At 35.8% G+C, this 20,886-nt stretch overlaps 2 protein-coding genes across 2 annotated transcripts; both read right to left on the bottom strand.

The window, feature by feature from the left end:
• Positions 1–847: 847 nt before the first annotated feature.
• On the bottom strand, positions 848–10,147 carry LOC121975181 (peroxisome biogenesis factor 10-like). Its single transcript, XM_042526644.1, has 11 exons — positions 9,878–10,147; positions 9,758–9,789; positions 9,124–9,213; positions 5,305–5,399; positions 5,025–5,223; positions 4,783–4,852; positions 4,558–4,636; positions 4,276–4,409; positions 2,130–2,227; positions 1,855–1,946; positions 848–1,360 (listed from the first exon to the last, which is right to left on the bottom strand). Exons 1-11 carry the CDS (start codon positions 10,059–10,061, stop codon positions 1,258–1,260), a joined length of 1,176 nt encoding a protein of 391 aa, XP_042382578.1. The 5' UTR covers positions 10,062–10,147; the 3' UTR covers positions 848–1,257.
• Positions 10,148–11,047: 900 nt separating this feature from the next.
• Positions 11,048–15,678, bottom strand: LOC121975182 (proteasome subunit alpha type-6-like). Its single transcript, XM_042526646.1, has 9 exons — positions 15,506–15,678; positions 15,258–15,352; positions 15,024–15,105; positions 14,486–14,582; positions 13,511–13,569; positions 13,307–13,389; positions 11,897–11,992; positions 11,448–11,507; positions 11,048–11,327 (listed from the first exon to the last, which is right to left on the bottom strand). The coding sequence occupies exons 1-9, from the start codon at positions 15,579–15,581 to the stop codon at positions 11,235–11,237; spliced, it is 741 nt and encodes a 246-aa protein (XP_042382580.1). The 5' UTR covers positions 15,582–15,678; the 3' UTR covers positions 11,048–11,234.
• Between the last annotated feature and the right edge of the window lie 5,208 nt (positions 15,679–20,886).

The following is a 20,886-nucleotide window of genomic DNA, read 5'->3' on the forward strand; positions in this document are numbered from 1 at the left end:
AACCACGGATATAAAATGCCCAATATATAAATGGAACCCTCATGGCATGGAAAAATGTTCTCTTACCACCGAACCTAAGTAATATCTTTGTTGAATATAGAAACAGTTGAAATATCATAATCAAGAATATCAAGAGATCAACTATTGTGCTAATTCTTTTTTAATTCATTAAGAGTAGAAACATGGATATGTGTTCTTAGTTCTTACCGATACAAGTAGCCTTGCTACTTTGCGGCGAACAAATCACTTTAGTAGAGATAATAGTGAGTTCAATCGTTCATATGCCCCTCAACTTGGGAAGATCACATTAAATTCTAAGGCAAACTAAACACATCCTCGTAGTAATGGCAAACCATTGCAAAAAGATCGAAGGAACAAAGAAATGACAGACAAATCTATCCAACACTAAAATATTATGTTTTTGGAGAGGCCGCATTAAATTCTGAAGGTAAATCATATACACATCAAATACCTGTTAATGTCGACATATCCTACTACACCCACTATAGAAATAGCCAAGTGAACAAGATATAAACGATATGAACATTGAGATAAACAGGAGCATAATATTCACCATGTATCAACATCCATAAGAACATCTAAAAAAAAAAAAGAAGATAGTAACATGCATCAAGAATTGGTAAGACTAACTATTGTTTGAACAATAAAATAGAAGAGGAGCCATTATTCCTAGAATAGAATAAAACATTAATAAGAAAATGATTAAGGAAACATTGCTCAATGAAAATCACTTTTCTAATTTTATTTTTTAACCGAACATAGAAACATTTCCTAAGAATTCAAAAAGAATGGAGTAATTATTCCTATGAACCAAACAAACCAATGCTCATTGAATCTTATCATAAAATGGAAAAGGAATACACCAATTTAATACAAGGGCCAATAATGAAATTATTGATATACCTATAGAATGAGCGCACTTTCTGTTTGTCAAATGTTATATTACAACAACACTATTCTCCTATTATTACAACTGAATCAAGAATTTGGAAGGTGCATGTAGAAAATTGTAATTGGCACCGTACTAATCTTGTCAATTTGATAGCTACATAGAATCATCAACGGAACCATCCTGTATTTATCTAATCTAAGCCAAAATACCAAACATCTGGATAACTCTGAAATGGTGACTGACCTCCCTTGTTCTGTTTGTTGCCCAGTGCCAGCTTCTATTCTATTGCATGCAAGATTCAATTCTATCTTTCCCACTGTTCGTAGTATGTTAAGTTGATGCTATTAAAAGTCAGAATGATACAAGCAAACTAAGCTTGAGTGAGTAATCGAAGTGCGACAGAGAGGGCATTCAAGCTTTTCATTGCACCATTCCATTATGCAATTCCTACAATTGATATAGAACAATGTGAACCACCTGCTTATCAACCATCAAAATGTATAATTTTAGAGTAAATGAAGATTTAATTCTACATGAAGCTAACGGTGGAGACTGACAATTGATCATTGAAGACAGCCATGAAACATGACCGAACTAGTAAAAAAGTGATGTTCTTTCATCGGAGATGATATAAGTTTGCAAACAAGAAAACTAAGATCAACTTATCAAGGAATCATGTTCTCATGCAGTACACAGAAAAACTAAATGCTCATAAGAATTTTGGAAGGCCTTCCAAGAATGAGGCCATTAGACACCAAAAAGAAAGGGGGTGTGCAGGGTATAAAACAACAAAAGAAGGGTTAATTAAAAGTTTTGCTGAACATAGCAATCTATCTCCATCTGGTTCAAATGCTGTCCCAGAAGAAAACTACCATTAGGAAGTTTGAATCAGCTATGCCCTGTCATAGAAATCAGAACCAGAAAAAAAAATAGAGCAATACCAGCAGAAGACATGACCACAGGGTGTCGCTGTAGGATGTTGGCGTGAACCGAGGCAAAGGGTGCATTTACTTATGCCACCTGATGATTGAGGCTGAAAAAAGGAAACAAAGAACATTAATATCTGTTATTTCCATTACTTCCAAGGTGCAACCAGTGTGCACAAATGTTGTTAACCATAAAAATCTTATGACTCTTTTTTTTTACTAATTCAATTACATTGTATTTGACAAAAATACCTCTGAATGAGAAAAGGAATCAGTGATAACAAAAATACCTCTGAATGAGAAAAGGAATCAGTGATAGAACTTCCTTTACTAGCATCAATATCAGGGATCAGATTGCCATCTTCATTCAGAACAGGTAAATCTCTACCTGAAATCATCAATCCATAAATTAAACGGTGATACACAGTTGGACAGATGAATAGTTAAGAAGTTTAGCCCAATTGAACTACAAAACTAGCCTATCTAATCAATTAGTTGCGAGAGAAGATATTCCATAATGCACTAGCAGAATAACCCAGTAAGAAGCTGAAATAATGACAACAATTGCAAGAGAACAAAAGGAAAAAAATTGGACAAAAGTCAAAAAGGCACCCCTTTTTTTACTGAATCGTCCAAGGGACGCCCTATATTGATTTTTTATCAAAAGGACGCTCCACCCGGTAAAATGACACAATTGTCGTCCCTCATTATTATCCTATCTTCCACCTAAATCGGGAGCATTGTAGCAACTACAAAATTGTAATTGTAGTAGCTACGATTTTGTAGCTACTACAACATGGAATTTTTTTTTTAAGACTAAAATTAGTCGAAGGAATTTAAACAACATTTATTTTAGCCTGAAACCAAACTGTTACGAGTGGAAGTTGTAGATCTAGCTTCAATTTGATATATTATACGTCCCATGTTTTAACCCGAGTCAAAAGTTATGACATATGAAAGTTTAGGATTTAATATTCACGTTGTAGCAACTATGAAACCGTAGCTGCTACAACATGAATGTTAAACCCTAAACTTTGAGAAACCATAACTTTTGACTCAAGCTAAACCACAAAACACATAATATATCAAATCGAAGCTCGTTTAGAGATCTACAACTAATTACGGGGTGAAACCTGAAACGGCCCAGTTTCAAGCTAAAAAAACGTCATTTAGAACCTTTTTGAAAACTCCTAACAATTTTAATCTTAAATTATTGTTTTCAATGTTGTAGCAACTATGGAACCATAGCTGCTATAACCATGTAGCAGCTACGAAACCATAGCTGCTACAACGTGCCAATTTAGGTGGGAAAAAGTGCCAATTTAGGTGGGAAAAAATAGGAGAAATATAATAATGAGAATAAGTTACTATGTAGTAGAGGGTAGTGGGGTAATTGTACATGGGGTGGGGTGTCAAATTAAAATAGAACGACATCTTGATGATTCCAAAAAAAAAGGCGCCCTTTTGACTTTGCCCAAAAAAATTAACACCTTAGAAGTGTGATAGTTCGTCAGTATAAAGTTTTTTTTTTTTTTGATGAATCTAAACATTTTTTTTTTGGCCACGATGGTTTAGTTAACTACTCTAATATTGATTAAACTATTTCATCAAAATAGAATTACAACAAGCATCTATCATGTTTTAATATTTTAAAACATTACTCTCCTAGCTTACATTTGTGTCTTGTTAGTTAGGTTTGCAGAGGCCTTTTATGCCTAATATAAATGCTATTTCTTAAGTTTGTTATTGGTAGGCAGAAAATCTTTGTACAAAAAGATCCGTTAAAAAGATAAATATGAATCTCAAAAATCTTTTTGATCACATGATAGAACTAAATGGCAATTCAATATGCAGAATAAATTTCAATAGGTAAACATTCAACATTGTGTTCACGTGCACAATGAAAGTAGTTATGTGATTCCTGTAGAGATTTTCTGATAATAAATGCTCATGCATTCATAGTAGTCCCTTTCAACACACTACATTCATGATCAAAGCAGGTGTATGACCTTATCCAAGTTCCATTTTCTTCCTATATTTGTACTGATTTGTCCAATCATTGGCAATTTCCATTTGGAATTTGGAAACTAAGCTTTACAGATTTTGTTGATTCTATAATCCAATCAAGAGGAATGAGACCTACAGCTTATTGAACCTAGAAGATGTTGAATATGTTAAAAACAGAAGAATCACTTCCTCAGATTCCCCTGAACTTTTAACTCCATGGAGTTCAGGCATAAAATATGATACATTAACCTTTTTTCCCTCCTGTCAATTGAACCCTTTATGATTCTACACTGTTACAGACAATGCCATACCTTGCAAGAATAAAAAAATCAAAACAAGAAACACACAAGAACAAACAAAAAGAGAGAAGGGTAAAGCCAAGATGGTCTTGACCAGATGACTTTTCAGACAAACTAATCTGAAGTTTACCTGAAAATGATCCATGGGTTCTTGGTGATGGATGATGAACTGAACTTGTTATTGAAGATAAATTACTTCTCCGTAGTCCTTCAGCTCCAAGAATGCATAACTGGATTAGAAGGAATACACCCAAAATTTGATACCTGTAGAGGGCAGTAAAGTATAGTAGGTCCAAATAAAAAACTACAATTACACAGAAGGCCAACTACATATCAAAGAGAACAAAACACAGAAGAAAAAAATAGAAAAGTACTGAGCTATGATCAAATGTTATAATTAATGGTTCCATACCCGGGCCTTTGGTTTGATGGCTTCCCAATAAATACATAGCGGATACCTGATGCTCGTTTTGACACATGATAATACAAACCTGAAGAAAAAAATTGCAAAAACAAATAAGCCCTAGAAACAAAGGAAAATGATCCACAACTAAATTAGCAAATAACTATATCATGTCACATATATCGAGATAAAAGAATGATATTAAGATCTAATCAGTTTATAGTATAAAATTACCTTCAAAATAAAAGAACATTAGGTTGGTTCGAAGAGCCAACTGTAAAATCTCATGGGCAAGAGGAAGCACCTAAGAGCAAGATGTACAATTAATATGATTTTTTTTTTTTAATTAAGAGCTGAATCCTTCAACCAATAAGAACCAAAGCAGCATAAAATGCAATATTTTAGAAAATTTTGCTTCTGAAAGAACAGAAATCAATAAAGATACAGCAGATTCTTAGGAGAAATTATTGATATACCAGCGGCCATTTCTGAAGCACCCATAACCATAGGCCATGGATATTTTGTCTCAACTTTGATAAAATGGATGCATGTGTACTTGTTAAAGAAGAACTCCTGGGCACATCAAAACCATAAGCTTGGGTTGGATTGTTGTTCCCAAAAAACTCATTCGAGTTCAATTCTGCCAAAATAATACCACGAGCAGTCATCCTTGAGCTGTAGGATAGTTTTTCATCAGTGACATAAGTAGCCGACAAGACTAATAAGCAAATGCAATGGAAGAGAATTTCAAGACACCTGATTCTTTCTGCAAGATAAGGAATTGCAGTCTGGTAGATTACAAAAAGCATCCTTCTAGCTGGTGTAGGAGGCAAACCATAAGAACTTGCAACCTTGTCATTTGAAAAAAGCAAGTTTAGGAAAACATCCATTGTAATGCTACTACATGGCATTTCTATACGAACCAGTCATGCCCAATCCCAAGCCTGGATAAAAGAGGAGGATTGCGTTAAGTTATCGACCAACGTTAAAACTATGATAAATGTTCAATGAATAGATCTATTAAACTATTATGTTAATGCTAGGTTGTTCCCAGGAAGGAGCGCGTTGCAGGGTCCGACTATAACGTCTCAAAAAGAACCGCTACATCTCCAGAACTCAAGTGTAGTGCTAAATATGCAAGAATTTGTGTTACAGGATCCAACTGTAACGTATCGGCAAGAACCGTTACATCTTCATAAGAACTTGGGTATAGTGTTAAATAAGAACAAACATGATAGAAAAACTAATAGTCTAAGATTTGAAACATGGAATATAGGAACTCTCACTAGTAAATCAATGGAGGTAATAGATACGATGATTAGGAGAAGAATTAGTATTTTGTGTGTATAAGAGACAAAATGGATAGGTGAGAAATAGCGAACTCGGGTTTTAAGTTATGGTACACAGGAACAAGTAAAGCAAGAAATGGAGTAGGTGTTGTTGTAGATAGTTCGTTAAAGGATAAAGTTGTAGGAGTAATTAGAAAAGGGGATAAAATTATATCCCTTAAGATAATACTGGCAAAAGAAACTATAAACATAATTAGCGTATATGCACCGCAAGTAGGATTATATGAAGCTATTAAGTCAAAGTTTTCGGACGATTTAGATGAAGTATTACAAAATATTCCGTTAAATGAAATGATTTTAATAGGAGGTGATCTAAATGGACATGTCGGAATGAAAAATGAGGAATATAAGAAGGTACATGGAAGATATAGGTTTGGAACAAGAAATGAAGAAGGAAAATTTTCATTAGATTTTGCGATAGCATATGACCTTATATTAGCTAATACGTTTTTTAAGAAAAGAGAAAAGCACTTAGTCACATTCAAAAATGGGAATAATAAATCGCAAATTGACTTTCTTATGGTTAGGCAAAAGAATAGAAAGATTTGTAATGATTGCAAAGTCATCCTAGGAGAAAGCTTAACTACCCAACATAAATTAGTAGAGTTGGATATACGTCTCAAGCATAGTATCAATAGAAAGAAAATATATACGACTCATATAATTAAGTAGTGGAAGTTAAAAGATGGGAAGCAAAATATATTTAAGGAGAAGGTAGGAGTACAAGCATTAAGTTAAATATACGGTGACTCTAATACGACATGGGATAAGATGGTATCAACGTTGAAAATAGTAGCAAAGAGTGTACTCTGTGAGTTAAAAGGACATGCACTACTAAGTAAGGAATCTTGGTGGTGGAATGAGAAAGTACACGAGAAAGTGAAGGAAAAACGAACTTAAAAGGAATTATATATTTGTAAGAATAAGGAAAACTTAAAAAATATACAATAGCCAAGAAAGATACTAAGAAAGTAGCGAATGAAGTAAAGAATGAAACTTTTGAACAATTATATCAAAAATTGGATGCAAAAGAAGGGAAAGAGACATTTATAGAATAGCTAAAGTGAGAGAAAGGAAGGCAAGAGATCTTATCCAAATAAAATGTATTAAAAATTAATATAATAGGGTACTAGTAAACGATGGAGAAATAAAAGAGTGGTGGAAGAGGTATTTCATCAACTTTTTAATGAAGGTTTAAATGACCAACTTAACTTAGGTAATTTAAATAAGTCAAATGAGAGTAGAAATTTAAATTTTTATCGTAGAATTCAAACTTTAAAAGTAGAACAAGCTTTAAATGGGATGCATAATAAAAAAGTTGTTAAACCAAATGATATTCCGATAAAAGTATAAAAGTGCATAGGGAAACTAGATATTGAATGACTTATAAAATTATTTAACATAATATTGAAAATGAAAAAAATGTCTGATCAATAGAGGATAAGTACTCTAGCTTTCTTATATAAGAAGGAGAAAGGCGTATAAAATTATGTAAACTATAGGGGTATTAAATTAATAAGTCATACTATGAAACTTTGGGAAAAAAATAATAGAAAAAAACTAAGGAGACCACGGTGATTGAAAATCAATTTGGGTTATTGCTTGAAAGATCAACAATAGAAGCTATACATCTTCTTAAACAACTAATTGAAAAATATCAAAAGTAAAAACAAGATTTACACATGGTATTCATTGACTTAGAAAAAGCTTATGATAGAGCCCAAAGAGAAACTATATGGAGAATTCTAGAAAAGAGAAGTGTTAGCGTAATATATATTTAACTAATTAAGGATACATACGAGGATATAACGACCAGAGTAAAGATTTCAGGTGGAGTAACTGAAACATTTCCAATAAAGATAGGTTACATCGAGGATCAGCTCCAAGTCCTTATCTTTTTATACTAATTGTGGATGAACTCACTGCACACATTCAAAACATAGTACTGTGGTGCATGTTGTATGCAAATGATATTATTTTGATAGATGAAACACGTGAAAGAGTAAATGCTAAACTAGAATCTTGGCGGGAAAAATACTAGAAGGGAAATATTTTAGCCTTAGTAGAATAAAAACAGAATATATAGAATTTAAGTTTAATAATATTAGACGCAATGAAACAATTGTTACATAGAAGATGACGAGTTATCCGGAACCAAGAGGTTTAAATATTTATGATCATTTTTGTAAAACAATGAAGGAATTGAGAGAGATGGCTTAGAGAAGAGCATCAAGTGTTTCATGTGATCGTAAAATAGCTCTAAAACTTAAAGGAAAGTTCTACAAAACTGCAGTTAGACCTGCTATATTATATGGAGCTGAATGATGGGCTATGACTCGAACACATGAGCAGAAGATACGAGTTGTAAAGATGAGAATGTTAAGGTGGATGTGTGGACATACGAGGATCAGAGAGAAAATCGGAGTTGCATCTATTAAGGAAAAATTCCGAAAGACACGTTTAAGATGATACAAGCATGTACTTAGACGACTAATAAATGCTCCAGTTAGACGATGTGAAACTTTGACAAACACATATATAAACAAGAAAGAGGAAAACCAAAAAAGACTTGATTAGCAACAATAAAACAAGATAAAATTTATTTAAGTATAGATAATAATATATTAAAAGATAGAGTGTGTAAAAGGATCTATATAGCCGACCCCACCTAGTGGGATAAAGCTTGGTTATTGTTGTTGTAGTAGTATTTGAATGTCAAGTTGTTAGAGCTCAAGAGGGAGCGCAATCCAATCCAAATGCTAGGCACTTAGGTAGGGGTCCACCAGAATTAACCCAAACTATAAGAATTCTTATTCATAGACATGGGATTGATGTTAGAGTTTATCCTCTCATTCTAACTTTCTACTCTCTTTAGCATGCCCCCTCAAGCCTAACATCATTAGAAGTGATGAACTAACTCTGATACAATGTTAAAGTCCAAGAGTGATCTCAATCAAACAACAAATAATAAAGCACTTAGGTGAGGCCCTCCGTAGTATTTAAGGATATTATGAGAATCCTTGGTTGGAGATGTAGGATTGAGGGGTGGAGTTTTTTCTCTCCTTCTCACCTTCTACTCTCTTTAACACGAGAAATGACTGATAAGTGTATGCAAGGTCACCAACAAGGACCACAAGGAAATCAGCCAAGTAATGATATAAATATCAACAATGTACTAAACAATCCAAAAGAAAATAACATCTAATGTATCAAAGAAATTATTAACCTGGCAAATATCACAGTATTCTTCTCCCAAAGTCTGCTGTCCAGAACCAGTTGTCAATACGTAGTAAAGTGTCTGCCCTAATAGCTTTATCTGTAGAATATTGAGCAAATACAAGCAACTGAATATTTAACATAAACAAATGTACGTGGCACAAAAGAGCAGTGTTAAATAATGTAAAAAAACGAAAAGGATACAATGTTATCTTCCAAAGAAACACTTAATCATGTAGTTCAATGACTGATTCAAGCCTCGTGTCAGTATCCTGAGAATAAGAAAGAGGGGTTTGTTGCCCTATACAATCATATGTTGATCACTGATACTATTTCTTCAACACTAGAACCAACTCAATAATAATATCACACTTCTAGTTGGCTTGAGCATTTAAGGTGTTTAGCAGACTGCACGATTGTAAAATGATCAGATGCATTTTGGTAGCACTTATTTTTCTCTAAAAATGACACAATCGTATACAATAGAGGAAGTGAAGTTGAATCATATTAAAATCATTCACTCGATTCACACTACTCAAAGGGCATTGCTCACTGCCTGTTAGGAATCAAATGACTAATAGAGACATAACCACATCAAGCTTAGGAGAAGAACAAAAGAACTATCTTTTAGTAACGAGGCCTACCTCGCTTTGATATGCAACAGCAACCCTCGTGCCTAAACAGAAACAACCACACAAATGAGCATCGATAGGCTATATAATGAGCAAAATCGAACCATAATGAGAGGGGAGGAGAAATATGACCGAAGAGATGTCGGAAGGCGTCCCGGCAGGCATCATGGACGTACGCGGCGTAGTTGTCGTCCTTCTCGGCAGCGCGCATGATCTCCGGCTGCGCCGCTGGAGGGAACCGCCTTTCCCGCAACCCTTCCGTCGCCGGCCGGAAGCTCGGGCCGGCCTCTCCGCCGCCGCTCCTCTCCCCTCCCATGCCGCGCTTGCTCCTTGACCTTATGCTTGGCTTCAGATCGGCAAGAACAAACTAAAATGATAAGGGACTTCGATCAAATATAATTGATCGGACTGTCAAACACACTGTCAAACACATAGTTGTATAAATTAAACCGAACCGGATCATGAACCACTAGGTCGATTAATGGAACCGCATGCATAGTCGTACAACTAGAATGTGACCGGACCATATCTGATAACACCACGGGTAAACCGAGATGATAAGTGAGGGTATATTTATTATATGAGATCGAGGGATCAAATTATAAGAATATCGGAGTTTAAATTTTCGGACCCTATATAACTCATCCCATAATCATTTATCCTCTCGATTATCATGACCCTATATAACTTATCCCATAATCATTTATCCTCTCGATTATCATGATTTATTTTTCTCGTGATAATCTAGAATCGGGTGCGATAGAGATGCTGAGGGAGAGCGATTTACCACGTAACACCGCTATATAAATCTGCACCAATCTATGAGGGTAAAATGGACCTGCAAGATTAGTAGTACAACTTAAAGTGGACCGGATTTAAGCTCAATTAGTTGAACTTCACGCTCATAAATTAAGCTGGACCGGATCGTTGGTTCAGTAGTCTAATAGATTAATTAGTCGAACCTCATACTCATAGTTAAAATGATATGTTTATATAACCTTAAACTAGATATAACTAATCTAATTTTAGTTAAACTAATGATTGTACGGTTAAAATGCCATTTATACGATGTTAAATTTCAAATAATTGTTAAATGCATGATGCCCTTTATACTCGTAATAAACATATTCCATCATGTCACAACTGGCGTCATCAAACTCATCGCTACCGTTCATCAGACCGAAGTCGGACGGTTCCAATTAACGGAACTCATGACGCAGCCAGACCTTGTCATGAGCACATTAGTGAGAGACATAAATTTCCAGTGATCCACCATCATCATTCATGGAAAACTCCATGACCTTCAAGAAAAAGATCTAAATTTTCAATCAAAACGATGTAAAGTTGTCAAAACCTCAGAAATGTTATGATCCTGGAACAAAGGATTTTAAACTTGTCTGATCGTTGAAACTAATTCATTAAGAACGCTGTGCCAAAAGTTTAAAACAAGGAATCTGAAACTGAGTCATGCTGTGAAACTGAGTTTCTATCAATCGCGTTCGCTGATTGCTGTTAGATGTTCCTCGATCTCCTCTGTCGATAACACTCTAAATGTTGGATCTTCTGTCCTCACAACTCCCACCTAATATATAAGCATTTATAATCACAGAAATTTTAAAGGATAGATAACTATTAATTGTGACTACATACGTTCTCAAATCTTATGAGAAAATCCAGTCTCAAGACTAAAATAAGTGATTACCTCTATCTCTGTAGCTTTGAAATCCTCTTGCAGAACTGACTGCAAAGCAGATATTGCAGTCTAGACAAAAACAAGTCAAGAAAACATCACTTCACAAATATTTTAGCTAACGATAACCAATCATTGAATGAGAAAAGGGTGTAAAGGGTACTAATTAACTAGAGTACTATGCTTGTCAAAAATTATGAGAGAATAGGGTAGGATTATTAAAACAAACAAATTATTTTTATTCTAATAATATATAAGCAACAATTTCGGAAGAATAGACTTGCTAACTAGTTCTAAGCCACTAAACATGATTTGGATATCGCAGTGTGCTAAAACTTGTTAAGTGAGAAAGTAACTTGTTAAGCAAGAGAGTATTCGTGCAATCCTACATAAAAGGAGAATGTGAGTTATTTGAACCAAGTGTCATACGATACTAACAACAATATATCTTATGGGCATACCTGCACTGTTTCCTCGTATGAGAATACAGGATCATTCTTCATTTTCTTTTCCAAGAAGTTGATCGCTTCTTGTTCTTTCAGGCCAGCACTTGTTGCCTGGAATTAAAATCGTGGAAGAGTATAAAAATCAGTAAGCTGCAACTGCATTTACAAAAAAAGCATACTCTAGTTATACAACAATGTATCGCAATAATAGATGGAACTAAAAGATATGAGAGGTATAAAAACTTAATACACTTTTCCTTTAAGATAAACGCTCCATTAGGTGTGTACGAGTTATTTCACATTGGACAAGATATACCATATCAAGCTGAGCAAATGTTTTGACAAGGAGACTTCCCCTTATACTGCATATAGAGTCATTGTATATTGGAGTAACAAGACCCACCTAGATGAGAGAACCGACTAAGTAACTTTAGACTAAATCACTGGTCCAAAATACAAGCTCAATTAAAAAACACATGAGCTCAAGCAAAGATAATAATTCCCTCATTTAGGCCTATAAACCTCTTCCATTGGCTCACAACTGTTTGTGTGAAACTAATTAGGAATAGCCAAATTAAGGATTTTGTCTACATCAAAACCTATACTCCAACACATACTTTATATTTGTTCATAATTGACGGTGTCCAGGACCAGATGATGCTCTGTCATCACAAAGGCAATGTTTTCCGGGCACCTCACCGTGCTTAGAATTTAATCTTTTTTTAAGAATTAGCCTATTATTGATAAGTCCAACTAGCAGCCTGCCCAAAGTGATTAACCCAAGGTTACAACACTCAACCTATGAACTTCATAACTTGCAACTTCCCATATTATTCAACTCCATAATTTAAGGAATCATTATCATGATAGTTTGAAAAGGGATAATAACAATAACACCTATTATTAACAATTATGTTGATGGCAACTCAATAGTTAGTGCCTCAAGAGTCAGCAAAAGGAACATAGAACTAGCTGTAAAATTAAACAGTTAACAGTTGACTGAAGAACGTATGTCAATCATCAATAAGAACATAAATTGGAATGCAGGGCATACATACTCATTGTATAGACTTAAATGGATAACCTAATTAGCAAGTGCACCGGTTTATTTTTATCTTCCCTAGTAATTGAGGTTGAGTTATATGCTTTGCTTTTCTAACTACTCATTAAAAGAAACCTAAAAGTAGCAACAGATATCATTAAAGAAAACTAGAACTAGCCATATTCATCTTAGTAACAATCGTTTATACAGCTCAATTGGATTCTTCAGTAATAGCATGGTTCCATTTATTATCTTCCGGATTATGTTTCATATACTACAATTGTGATTATTTTTCAGAAAGAATCCACTCAAGAGTGGCATAATACCAGAGATTACTAAGACATAAAAGCAAGTAAAACAAATGTATTTCAGATTTTGCATACCTTGTGCCCAAAGAAATGGCCAGCTGGATCACATTTGAAGAGTTGGGCTCCCTTCTCCTCATCAATACCCAAGATCATTGCAACTTCAACGAAACAACATAGTATGAGAGACAGAGAGAGGCAGTTTAAATCTAGAAGAAGGCTCCACCTATTTCCATTCTTCTAGGAATTTCGCAATCTTAAAGATATCAACAAGAATCTAACCTATTCCAAGAGGCCTCATATAGGCATGCTGGGTATATATCTGCGATTTATCTGCTACCCTGGACATTCATGTCAGACAGAATATTAAGTTACTAAAAGAGACGAAAAATGTGTATTCGAAATGCAAAGGTAGTTATCTATAAAATGCTTAATGAACATGCTATTGACCTGCTACACACCAGAAATTTAAATAGTTGGAGTATGATCCATATAGCTCAGGTAAGTCACAAGATCAAATTCCAAATGTAAGGTCTCTTGAAATCTAAATCCAGTAGAAGTCAAAATGGACAGCCATTTCTTAACTAGAAAAGGAGATCTACATAACATGGTTGATCAAATATCAATGTCTTGATAGTAAATTTCACTATGGGGCAAGAATAGAAAGCCAATTTGCCCCCACAGGCTGACACGGTTGGTACTTGCATGTGGTGTTGTTGCAATAGGTCATGGGGTTTATTCCCGGTGTGTGCGAAATGCATCACAAGTCACCTGACTCCCATGCAAAGGGCCACTGTGCTAGGCGAAGCCCTCGTGATTTACCTCCTTCCAGATCGCATGGGGCAGTCCTGGAGGGCCCCGGGGTGAAGGTTAACACCTTTTGTTGCAATAAGAATTGAAAGCCAATTTTCCTAATCTTGAGAGTTGCATAAAACTAGCGCATTTAATTCTCCATAGAAATTGAGCATTAACCTATGCCATAAAATATTGAAACAACAAATATTGGCATCGTGCAAGAAAAAGAACTAGCAATCACTATATCCTAACAGCAATATTTCAAAAACTGAGTGTTACAACCTTCAAATTGATACAAGTTTGGAATTGGGTGTCTAGAGATTAGACGAAATGGAAAAATCTAATATAGTCTTTAAACAAGTTTAATTGGACAAAATTAGTGCAGTTGTTTACATGCATAAACCAATAATGTACAATGATTAACACCATACAAGTCTACAAGTAGGGAGAGCGTGTTTGTACCATTTGGACAATACATCTACAGGCATCTCATATCCCCATTTGAAACGAAATTCTGCTGCTTCATTCCTCGCTTGTTGGACCAAGGATCTTGCATCAGCTACAAAAGAAGTGGTAAAAGACAAAAAGTTAATCATGTTGAATATATATATCATATATGCATTCCAATATTCAACACAAAAAATATGGTTTAACATTTCTTATGACGTTTGGGTATTCTATCACAAATCAAAAGACGCATCTGTCCTAATATGCAATATTGTATCCAAGATAATTCTACACAAAATTGTCCAAAAAAAACACTTTCAAGAAAACTATGAACAAGGATAGTAGTAATACATTGCATAGGCAATATGGTTGATGAATAAATACATCTACGTGTGCTATTGATTTGACATGAGGCAGAAAACAAAGATGTTCCATGAGGTTAAGCTCGCATAATTTTAAAAATATCAACCAGCTTACTATCCACGGTGATTGAGAGCATAAAAAAGTCAAAACTGTTAAGGCCATAATTCTAGGAGGAATACAGATGAACAACCTGTCATCCCCGTGGTTAAGAGTCCAAGGCACTTTGTAATGGGAAAGAGATGTGTGACACTAGTCTGGTCCAAGAGCTTGTCCTGCATCAATATTTCCACCAGAAATACTAGGTTACACAATCAACATGAAAAGCATTCCACACCACCAAAGAAAAATAAAATAAAACAGAAAAATGAAAAGCTAGAGCGCGTCTTAGAATGATATTAAAGTAGCATGTAGGAGTTATACTCACAGGAACCTTCTTCTGGGTGACAACGCACACCGAATCCTTTCCACGTACTCCAATTGACGTGATCCCGGACGCCTTGACGGCCTTAAACGCATATTCTGCCCGAATCAAAGAAAACGCCACTTACAGCTAAAATCAAACCTAGATCGGACGTTTCCTTGCGGACATCAATGCCTCGAGCATGATCCACACTGGGGATACCTAAAGATCAAATCTTTCAGTGTGTAGGAATCAAGGAGCCTAAGGCTTACCGACTTGGTAGAGACGGCCTTCCGGGGAGAAGATAGTAATGTGGCGATCGTAGCCGGCTCCAGTTCCGCGACTCATTGCGTTCTCTCGATCTCGTATCGATTCCTAGTGTTCCTCTGCGAGCGCGTTGGAGATGGGAGTACTAGGTTTTCATGGGAGAGGGAAGAGAGTACGCAGCCCGTCCTGCAAGAAATATGCTCTTTTGCAATTAGATCCTTCTCGATTTATTCTTTTGCAAATAAAGCCCTTTTCTACTCACAAGCTGAAAATATATGGTATAAAAGTCATTTCGCTCGCACTCCCGTCAACCCATCATAAACTAACACGAAGAAGATAAATTACTGTAGCTATTAACTATTAGTACAGATAGCTAAGATATAAAAAAGAGACATATTCAAATACGTTAAATTTCGATATAAACTTACTGTAATTAATAATGTTCGAGTCTCCGACAATCAAAAAATGAAAGTCAACCCAAATTAGTTTGTACTCCACCAAGGTATCCAAATACTAACATTTCCATGAATATTTTGGCATCAAATTCATAAGTGTCAAAAAAAAAAAAACACTAGAAGGTTTGATTTTTTTTTCTGAAATAAAAGTACATTTTGTTGGATCTGGTGGTGATGGTATAATCTGAACATAGATAGAATAATGGTATAATACTACTTTGGTGAAATTGAGATTAGAGTTTGGCTCTATCTTTTTAAGATGAATTTACCCCACATACAGTGCTCATAGAATACGATAATCATCTTCCAAGATATAATGACTTTATCTTACAATAGCAGCTGATATGGGGTGTTAAATGAGAACTTCGGACTAACGTGGAAGGTGAAGTCAAGGTGAGCTAGAGGTCTAAGTCAAGGAAATTAAGGTGACGATCACAGGGTCATCCTTGGGTAGAACTCAGCCTCTTATCCAGTACTAAGGCCCCTAATTCAAGGACGGCGGATCCTACCTGAGGAACAAGCGTCCTAGTTCCAGGTACAGTTAATGACCCGACTAGATATGAACAGCTCGAGATATTACTTCAGTGATTAGGGACCAGTGCCCAGTAATGAAGACACCCAACTGAAAGGCTGGTCGGGTCCCTGGGAACTTAGTTCTCCATTCTCTAGAAGATGAGCAGCCCTATATACAGTAGGACAACCATAAAGTTGTCCAAGCTCAAATGGCTCTCTCATATGATTTCACTCAGATCTCCAGATCATTTCCAGCATATATTTGAGCAGTCCTAATAATTGAACGGTATTTTACTCAAATCTCTAGACTCCTAGCATATATTCAAGCGATCCTAATAACCGGATGGTATTTCACTCAGACCTCCAGACTCCCAGCATATATTTGAGCGACCCTAAAGGATAGGATGGTATCTCACTCAGCTCTCCAAACTCGCATCATATATTCGAGTGACCGTAAGGATAGAGCGGTATCTCACTCAGATCTCCAGACTCTCAGCATAGATTTGAGCGACCCTAATAATCGAACGGTGTTTCACTCAAGTCTATGGCATTACCACACGTGTATATAGCAACGAAGTGCAGAGTACAGGCCAGCCTTATAAAACTCAAAGTTCCATTTATTATTCGCCCGAGCAGGTCAATGCTCGGCCGAGATATGCCCAGGGAACAATATTGTCAGAGAATCCTAGCAACTTACCAGAGAATAACAACCGTTTGTTAGACAATACTCTTCTAAGATGATGCAGGTTTAGGGAACCTTCCTCGGAGGTGATTATGCTTCACCTTAGTCGATACTTTATGACCACATATTCCTTCAACTGCTTCATTAATGATGTTAGTTACAAAAAGGGTACATATGGGTAGCAGAAGATTCCTCGGACTGGCTACACATATTTCAGGACACATATATTCCGTTGCTTAACAACTTCTGACATTCTCTATCATCTCATGATCGGGGAGGTTATAGAGGTGATAAATAAACAGGGGGTCCTCTCCGATAGCAAGGTACACACACTTTATTACACTAAGCGTGCATCCTGTTGTTCATTACTACTGTTCTACTTCCCGCCTAGGTAATATATTGACTTGAGCGTCAGAGGACTTTGTCAGGGACCCCTTCCCTAGTTTTTGGTGTTGACGTTCTGTTGGCTCATTTAAATGTGTGTAAAGAGCTCAACACATCAGTCAAGAGTCTTCGATCTAATCTAGAGGTTTTCATCCGGTCAAAGAAGTAGCCACCTACCCAACGCGTCATCTTCAACTTTGAGACAGGATCAGTAGCATTACAAATCGAAGAAGTTTTTCAAACTCTCCAAATGCAAGTATATAATACAATGCTTGCTTTAGTTTGAAATGGAATGAATGAATGAGAATACAAGAGATCTTATTTATACCAAATGAGAGGGTAGAATAACTTATTTGATCAATTAGATCTCATCTATTCAACTTGAATTGAGTGATCTAGATTCCTTCCCTTCCCAAGAGACACGATGCATTTTCATTTAGATGCCTTTCTTTTTTAAATTAATGGTTGAGATTGAGCAATTCAAAGGAGCACTTATACATTATCATTTGGATGATTCTAATTTGTCCATCTTAAACCGACGATTAAGCCATGTTAGCAATCCATGTGATTTCTTATTCACATACTAATTGGTTCAAAACCAATTTTCCAACAAGTTTTATCATATATATCAATAGCCTTCATTATTCGAGTTAGGTAGACTTATCCTCTATTTGGATGGGATGAGGAGAGGCCCATTAATGAAAAGGGAAGAGAAGGGAAGAGAGGATAACTTCCTTGCAACTCAAATCGAGGTGTAAAGAAATAGACTATTTAAGAGATAAGGGAGGGTAAAAGTTCTAGTTCCCTTCCCTTATCTTCTTCCTAAATAAAATTAAAAGTTATCTTCCCTTTACTTATCTTACCCTCACGTCCTCCCAGACAGAACGTTAATCATGAAGAAAACTTGTTCGAAGATTATGATTAAGAGTACTCTCAACTCAAACCTTGATTCCGTGCATGTGTTGGAACACTTCATCACTTTGTTTTGTTGTCAAAGAAATGAGACAAGTGTATGTGTAAGAATATTCTTGAACACTGAAAAAAGAATTGAGAAGCAACAAAAGCTTCTATATGCAAAGATGCCTTCCTTTCCTTTCCTCTATAGAAAGGGATGAGAACGCATGAACCACCTTTTTCTTACGCTTGTGTTGTTCATGCAATTAAATTCTTTTTCTTTTATTTTCAACTACAATTGATTTGATCGTGATTAAAAATAAATTAAGAAGATTTTTTTTATAGAGGTGACTACTTACAGGTGCAAGGGAGATATAGAATTCATAGAGGTCATGATTGCGATATCAAAAATATAAAAATAAAAATTGTTATGATTGTTTTATTCATTAATTTTCCCTTGATAATCCCATTTAGCTGATTTGTCATTACTGATCTAGAGATGACAATTATGTAGCGATCGTTGCTAGAATCACAAGGCATATCATTATGAGGTTGTTGTGATACAAAGAACTTAGAAAGTCTAGAGTTATATGTAGAATTTAAGAGGTTGAATTGTATCTAGCTTGAGCTCAAGAGACCATACTGTAGAGATGGGAGTAAGTTGTGTACAGAGCTTTGGAGGCTGAGTTATGTGTAAGAAATTTGATAAACTTAATTGAGCTTACCTTGGCATGATTAGAAATTTGGGCAAAATTCTAAAGGGTGCTCATTTTTTATTAGACTTATTATATATATCAAAAGAATATCTCATTCCGCCTTTGTACAATTTTACTTTAATTTCGAAATTAGATGAGCCACATTGTATGAGAATGATCCCCGATACTCAGACGTAAAAATATGTTTGAACAGTTATCTCAATGCTTAAACTTAGCCTCAATTATTTGATGGCTAAACATATTGAGATGAATTAAGATCCGCCTTTAGATGAAGATAGGTCGATTAACATTTTATGATTGATTGACAAATTTCCTCTTTCAAAAAAATTAGTTGGCCTACCTTAATTATTCAGGGATCAAATATAATAATATTCGAGTCTCCAATGATCAAAAAATGAAGCTTAGTTAATCCAAATTAGTTTTCCATTTATATCGATAGCATTCATGTAAGGTGGAGTTAGCTGGACTTGACCGTATATGCAATAATCATAGCCAAATCTTTGAAGGTCATAAACTTGTTCAAAAATTAATTATAGGTAAAAATTAAAAGGGTGCTCCTTATTTTTAGAATAATTAAGATGATGTCTTATTTTGATATTTTATCAAGAGGCACTGATTCTCATCGATAATTACCTAACTATCTTTTACTGTACTATTCATATTATTATCTTTTGCTTATATATTGCTTGTCTGAATCATTGTGGTAAAAGACGAATACGCTCGCCCCCAGCGCCCCCGTCAACCCGTCCCAAGGCCAACACGGAGGAGGTAAATCACGGGCGGCTACTAGCCTTTGGAATAATAACTAGCACATAAGGGAGGTATTTACCTTGATTTTGTCGAGATTCGAACCTCAGACCTCATTGTGGTAACACTTCATGCGCTTGCCTGAATCATGAACTAGGGGGAAGAGTGTTGTAGCATTTATGAAATTATAGCTTCTATAACTATGCAACACTTACAATTTAGTAGCTACTACAACTGAGCTGTTATATAGTTATAGCAGCTACGATTTGGTAGCTGCTACACAATTATAGCAGCTACGATTTGGTAGCTACTACATAATTATAGCAACGTAAATGTTAAATGAGTTTTGAGATGTCATAATTTTTTTTTGGATTGAACCACGGGATACACAATATATCAAATTGAAGCTCATTTATGTAAATATCCCGGGTAAATTTTGATATGATCAACATGATTAAGTTAGGTCCTATTGTGTTTGATGTCTTATGTCTAAGTGTGCATGAGCTTAGTAATACAAGAAGTCGAGCGGAAAACACAAATAGCAAGAAGCATGACACGGGAAGGGAGCCGACGAGCTCGATGCATCCGAGAGACGAGGTACTGCGGAAAAGTACATCGGCGGACGAGAAGAATGTGCACAACATTTGAGGGACAAGAAGACCGGAGTTGGTTCAGGTGAGCTCAACTCTGGAAGGTCGGAGTATTATCCAAACAACTAGAGACGAAGCCAGCAACCAAAGAAGACGTCGAATGGTCAACACGAGACTAACCAATAAGGGCACCCAGACAAGATGGTCTGGGCGCCCAGACTACTTTGGTGCCGAAAGGGCGCCTAGTCACTGAAGATCACGTTTGGGTCCACGTTAGCACCAGTCTGGGTGCCCGGACATGGTCAAAGCCCCCGGAGATGAAAAGTCTATCTTCCAAATGTTGCGCAAAACCATTGCGTGGAGACAAAATTTGTTATCCTAGGGGTGTCCGGAGAGGGTCCAGGC

Source organism: Zingiber officinale, chromosome 4B (assembly GCF_018446385.1).
Source record: "Zingiber officinale cultivar Zhangliang chromosome 4B, Zo_v1.1, whole genome shotgun sequence".
In the NCBI taxonomy this organism is placed as follows: Eukaryota; Viridiplantae; Streptophyta; class Magnoliopsida; order Zingiberales; family Zingiberaceae; genus Zingiber; species Zingiber officinale.

What these genes read in the sequence shown, in the direction of transcription:
- LOC121975181 (XM_042526644.1), bottom strand. Translation starts at nt 10,061, where the DNA reads ATGGGAGGGGAGAGGAGCGGCGGCGGAGAGGCCGGCCCGAGCTTCCGG. An exon ending in CTGTTGCATATCAAAGCGAG is followed by an intron (nt 9,214 to 9,757) that starts GTAGGCCTCGTT and finishes AATATTCTACAG; the next exon opens with ATAAAGCTATTAGGGCAGAC. An exon ending in AATGTTCTTTTATTTTGAAG is followed by an intron (nt 4,637 to 4,782) that starts GTAATTTTATAC and finishes TTTTTTCTTCAG; the next exon opens with GTTTGTATTATCATGTGTCA.
- LOC121975182 (XM_042526646.1), bottom strand. Translation starts at nt 15,581, where the DNA reads ATGAGTCGCGGAACTGGAGCCGGCTACGATCGCCACATTACTATCTTC. An exon ending in CTTAACCACGGGGATGACAG is followed by an intron (nt 14,583 to 15,023) that starts GTTGTTCATCTG and finishes CTTCTTTTGTAG; the next exon opens with CTGATGCAAGATCCTTGGTC. An exon ending in CATACGAGGAAACAGTGCAG is followed by an intron (nt 11,508 to 11,896) that starts GTATGCCCATAA and finishes GTTTTTGTCTAG; the next exon opens with ACTGCAATATCTGCTTTGCA.